The sequence below is a fragment of the Cyprinodon variegatus genome, unplaced genomic scaffold (assembly GCF_000732505.1).
Source record: "Cyprinodon variegatus isolate N-32 unplaced genomic scaffold, C_variegatus-1.0 Scaffold901, whole genome shotgun sequence".
In the NCBI taxonomy this organism is placed as follows: domain Eukaryota; kingdom Metazoa; phylum Chordata; class Actinopteri; order Cyprinodontiformes; family Cyprinodontidae; genus Cyprinodon; species Cyprinodon variegatus.
The window spans coordinates 71,259-77,258 of record NW_015151354.1 but is presented as its reverse complement, the minus strand read 5'-3'; the positions used below and the strand labels follow the sequence as shown (position 1 = coordinate 77,258).

The following is a 6,000-nucleotide window of genomic DNA, read 5'->3' as shown; positions in this document are numbered from 1 at the left end:
AAAACATATTTTCTTTAATCCGACTGTTTTTAATATTCTTTTTTGTATCTGCATTTTTTATTTTATTTCATTTATTTTTTTATTTTCTCCTACTTGCTTTGATTCTGTTTTATCTTCCTGTATTTTAATCATGTAAAGTATTTTGCATTGTCTTTGTACTGAATTGTGCTATAAAAATAAATTTGCCTTGCCTTGCCTTGCCTTTACTCAAACATCCATCAACTTAGCAGCTACATCAGAACGCCTGAGCAGCTTTAGCTTCTGCTTCAGTGAAAAACGGCATCCAGACTGGATTCCCAGAGCTGCTTTAGTCTTTTTCCTCTTGGTATCATCTTTATTTTCACACTGGACTCTGTACTTTTCTTTATTATTTCCACCCCTACTTGGGAGGTGCTAACTAGCTTAGCCTCAGTAGCTTCCTTGTTTTCCCCATGCACACAAGCAGCTCCTTTGTAAATAAAGTCCTTCATTTATGTTTACAATAACAAAGAAATTAATCAAAAAAGTGTAAAATACAGCGACGACACAGCAGGGGTATTAGACTATATGTAATCTTTCAGAATAACAGCAACACTTTCTATGCAATCAGATTAAATTACTAATGCTGCTAAATAAAAATAGAATAAAATAATGCTGAGTCAAAGCTGATGGTATTTTCCAGCACAGTTTATGAATTATTTTGGAAAACTGAAAAACTTCTTTTCAGTGTTTTCCTTTCTAAAAACAGCAAAACAATCAAACTGAAGGAGAGACTTTCTATCTGTGCCATTTGAGCTGCTGTAGGCCTTTTTTAGACTTCTCTGCTTCAGGCACGAAAGGAGATTAAGCTTCATTGATAGCAGCTGAGCCAGCAGGCATTAAATTGATGATGTTCAAAACAAAACATTAAGTTTTTCTTTAACTTTTCGCCCAGAGTCATCTAATTAGAATTAATTAATCCACGATATGTTCCTAATCTCATTATCAAGCTGGCTGTTAAAAACAAATGAAACATTTAAGGCAAGACTATCAGAAAAAAACTAGCAGCCATATTTTCAGACCACTTTCTAAAGAAAGCTTTTTTTGTTGTTTTATTTAGAAGTACATCTACATTAAATGTAGGAGCAAATTGACGCAGACCTTATAAAATTCCAGCTGGGAAAAAAATATTTGTCAGGAAAATAGGTAGAAATACGACAAGAATCCTTCAGAGGGAATTTGCTGACAATTTACTAACATTTACAGACATTAAAAAGGCATTGAGTTTAATGCAAAATGGGGGACAGAAAGTTTTAATAGCAGCAATAAAACCTAAAAGATTTCTTCTGCATGTGGAATGAAAATATGTGAGTTGACAGAAACAGGACCGACTCCGCGAGGATCGCATTGCAGCAGGTTACACACAAGGTTTCACAGTATTTACTTAGTTTCACTGGTTGAACGTTTTTAGATTTTAACTTTCAGCTTATTTATTTTTTATTTTTTGCTTTAGGACCAAAAGGCTATATAATGTTTTGGTAAATAAAGTGTGTTTACGTGAGTTTAGTGTTTCTTGTAGATTTAATATGTACATTCACCTCACAGAAACTGCTTTCCTGTTCCCACCCAGCCTGATTTCTTTTACGTTTCCCCTGATATGTAGGTTTGCTGACACACTGAGACCATTTCATGCCCTTTTTCAAGTTTATGAAATAAGTAATTGGTTTTTTAGAAACACATACATTCATATTTCAATTTACCCATGACAGGTTTTGTAAAAGTGTTTTTTTTTCATTGGTTCCGACAGAGAGGCTTTCTTTCATTCCTACGGGGAACAACAGCTCTGTCTGCATAGCACGCTGCTGCACCTCGTGCGTTTCATTCTGAAATCATCATCCGAATTCAATTTGGCTTCATTAAAGGGGACAGGCTCGTCCTTCATTTGAATTCCTGGGCTTGTTTAAAGTGGTCATCTGCTGTCAATCTGTCAGTAGCATCTTTGTCGCTCCAAGTCCTGAGCTCTCGTTTGTCTTGACATAAGGACTAATCATTCCTCACTGAAGGGGCTGTTTTCTCTCTCTGCCCACTTCCTCTCAGGACAGATTTCACGGCAGCCTGTCCCCATTCCGACCTTGGGCCCCCCACCACATACATGTAAAAAACTGCAGAGTTGCACTGTTGAATTTAGCCTGCTGCTTTATAACCTTTAATCTAAAGGAGCAGTTTTATTTAAAACACACGTACAAAAACGACTCTCCGCGCACATTTTGCTTGATGTGCAGATTTAATACTATGTGGCCCCCAAAACATTAATGCATGCATGGGCGGTTCTAGAAAGGGGGCCAACAGGGGCCAGCTGCCCTGTAGAGCTGGTCCCTGGAACGGCCCCTGTACTAAAATCATAAACTATAGATATTGAAATAAAAGTAAGTCAAGGTTTCTTGAAAGAAGCCTATTTTTCCTAGATACAAGGAGGTAAGTTAGACAATTAATTTAGATGAATTACCTTTAAATATGAAAATAAAAACAACTCAATTATCTAATTTCATGTGCATAAAATCCTCGTTCCTTTGGCAGACAATCACATTTATCTGCTAAAAGTAAAGGCAAACATGCTTATTTTAAGAAATGTGTACTTTTATAGATCGGTTTTTGCAGTATAACACTCATACATCTCTCAGATATGAACTGACAGAAAAGTCCAAAGTCTTACTAAGATAGGATCACAGTTTTTGTCTGTTTGATCAGGCAAAAATTTGAAATCTAGAAAAGTAATTTTTTTCTTAAACTAAGTGCATTTTTTTTTCTTTAATAGAGGAGGTGAGACACTTTGCCAATGGAACAAGACAATTTATATTTGCAATTTAAAAACAAATGCATTGCCCAAATTGAAGTGCATATAATCTAGTTGTCTTATTTTAAGAGTAAACATGCAAATCATCTTATTCACCAACTCAGATTAAGGGTAAATACAGTTCATTTAAGTTATTTTTTACTTATTTCTAGATTGTTTTTGCAGGGTATGGCTCATACACTAGAAAATGCGTTCTTAGGCTGCTCTCTGGACTCAGTGGAAGAAGTGGCTGAAAGGAAGGTGCTGTCCAAGCTTATGTCCATCATGGACAACACCTTTCATCCTCTGCAGCAGACTGTAGAGGAGCTGAGCAGCTCCTTTAGTGAAAGACTTTTACCCCCCGTTTGATAAAAGAAGCGCTACTGCAGGTCATTCATCCCTGCTGCAACCAGACTCTACAATGTGTCAATACAACAGCAATAACTTGTGCAATGTATAATATGCAATTTATTATTTGATTCCCTATGCAATAACCTGTTACTCTATATTTGACACCCAGTGCAACAACTATAAATATAAATATCCATCTATACACCCTATGAAATATCCATGTATAATGATTGTACTAAAAAAATAATTAATAAAAAAAACCCTATGTGAAAGCACTGTATATATTGCATATATCCAATGCACCTTTTTCTTCCTTTGGCATGTTCTTCTTCTTTGACTATTTGAGCTGATGTAACGAGTACATTTCTCCACTGGGAGATCAATAAAGTCAATCAATCATCAGTTCTTGACTTATTTGGTTGTTTCCTTGTGTTCTGTGGCCCCATGAGAACCACCCTGGTAAATGTCCTCTAAACCACCACTATCTCCACACTCCTTCTCTGCTCTGTCGCTTTTTATGCCCCTGTAGACTCTTTTCAATGTACTTCATAATAAAAGGATAGAAAAAAGCACTTTTAGTGCCATATCTATTTCCATATTGTCTTCTTTCATTTTTATAAAATATATTTTTTATCACTTTTGGAAGATCAACAAATGTAAAGCTCACTACTACGATGTTTATATTTTTTAAATCTAACCATGTATTTTTTGCCTCTAGACAAAGTCCTTAAAGCTAAAAGCTCAGTAAATATTTGGTACTAATGGCATAAATGGGGCTTTTCCAGCCATAATTCATGGCATGCACTGAACTTGTGTAAATTATTACAAATCTGCCCAGCGTGAAACAGCAGCCAACTCTGGCTGCTTAGCACATAATATATCTGCCAAACATTGGCTCTATTACCTTTGACTTCACCATTCCTGCTTTCTTTGATGTTTCACTTGAGTTGAAGTGCCTAAAATCAGCATTTACTAAAACAAAAATCATCCTAGAAGCGTTTGTTACTGTGGTACTGTGCATAAAGAAAATATGGATTCTGATCTGTCCACAGAATAAATCTCACACAGGCCTTCTAGTTTTTAATGATCAATGCAGTTGTGGGGCTGGAGTACAAGGTTGGGAGTTTTATGATGCCTCTGCTTTGAAATAAATCCTTTAACTCATCACTGGCAAAAGTAATGATGAAGAGTTCCCTCTGACACATCATGAATAAGAAAAATATGTTCTAGACTAACTTGCATGAGTCGAGTTGCTTCTGCAGGGATAGGTGTTCACTTTGCTAAGCTGGGCAGTCACACACAGTCCTGCAGCGCTGGGATGGTCAGCCTGCAAACAGCGTAAAGGTTCACAACCAACAAAAAAAAAAAAACCCAAGAAATGTCAAACTTTAGAAAAAACTAGAAGGCAAACTTTTTCAGCACAAGTTAGGAAGTTTGTCTCTATTTCTGAACTAAAAGGAGGATGAAAAAAAATACCCACCAGGAGCTGAACTCTACCTCTGCTCAGACCGGTGGAGTTTATCTGTGGTAAATGAGGTCCTCTAAGGATAAAAAGGAAGAAAATATTCAACTTTTAATCAGATTGTTGGGAAAACTTCTGACTACAGCAGCAGGACAGAAACAACATCAATAAGAAAGATCCCATTTTTCAAAATACTTTAACATCCAAGTCCAGGGAAATTAAATGTCATTTAGAGATGCAAAAATTACATGACCTGTTAAGAAGAAACATCTTATTATTTTTAGTTAAAAATATGCTGTAGGAAATCTGTTCCCATTTAAACCAACAAACGGGTAATTTTTATCTTTATAGATGAAAAACATAAAACATTTCATAAAAATGAAGACTGAGTTTGTTTCTAAGGGTTAAATAAAAAGAAACAAAGAAGAAAAAAATATACCTAAAGTAATACTTTTAATGTTGTTTTATTGTGAAAATTTAATTCAAATTTTCTTTATAAAACCTGCTTAAGCTTCTTGGACTGTTATTTGTTAAAATTCTATATTCTGAACCATTAGCTGGCTCTTTATCATTTTTAAGGGATCTTAAGAGCCACAGCAGAGGGTCCAAAGAGACACTTGTGGCTCCGGAGCCACAGGCTGCAGACCCCTGCTCTAGATAATAACATTAAATTGAAACAGGAAATACAAATTATAAAACAGAAATACTTCAGTTAGATTTTTATAAAATCCTTTAGGGACACAAATGAGTAAAGCACCAGAGATTTAATAGAACATGTTCAGATTATGCTGCTGCATTCAGGAAAACTGAAACCTTGAGGCGTTTTACAGGTATTATCCCACCGACATGAAGCCCCTCACCTCTGTGAGCACCGCACAGGAGAAACAGCCGGCGCCTTCAGCTCCTCCTCAGCCTGTTGCCTCCTCATCCTCTCTGTTCGCTCCGCCTGCGGATGACCAATCTGGGCCTCTCCGACTACAGATCCCAGAAAATAAAAGTTTTTGTTTCGGTTCCTTCAGTGATACAGACAGAGAAGGTTTATCCACACAGGCTTAGATTGAGCTTTCAGTGGTTTGTCAGGTCGGTTTATTTGCTCTGAGGACTCTGAGGCGTTATGTGATGTATTGAATATGTCCGAATGATTCTCCTTCTGTTTTCTAACATCAAAGCAAAGTGTCACACAGAAATCTGAAAGGCTGCTGATTTACGATTTCTGCTGAAAGTCTAAAACAAGGCGGTAATTCACAGTAAACATTTATGCCGCAGTGACAGTAAAGCTGCTGCGTAGGGCTGTAAACCCATAATGAATTTTGACAGTCGGGTGCTGCAACTAATGACGCATTTATTTAAGCCATTTGCTCGCTTTTGTGGAGCTGTAAAAAGAAGAGAAAGGCTT

At 36.6% G+C, this 6,000-nt stretch overlaps 1 protein-coding gene and 1 long non-coding RNA gene across 2 annotated transcripts in view; both read right to left on the bottom strand.

Moving 5' to 3' along the window:
• LOC107099732 overlaps nt 1-4,472 on the bottom strand; it is a 7,346-nt gene extending 2,874 nt beyond the window's left edge. The window contains exon 1 of the long non-coding RNA XR_001481977.1: nt 4,379-4,472. This is a non-coding gene — a long non-coding RNA (uncharacterized LOC107099732). The remainder of the gene's footprint in view (nt 1-4,378) is intronic.
• A 988-nt stretch (nt 4,473-5,460) lies between these two features.
• Nucleotides 5,461-6,000, bottom strand: part of lrriq1 (leucine-rich repeats and IQ motif containing 1) — a 59,853-nt gene continuing 59,313 nt past the window's right edge. Inside the window, exon 24 of the mRNA XM_015397972.1 lies at nt 5,461-5,579. Coding sequence (XP_015253458.1) covers nt 5,461-5,579 — 119 coding nt within the window. The remainder of the gene's footprint in view (nt 5,580-6,000) is intronic.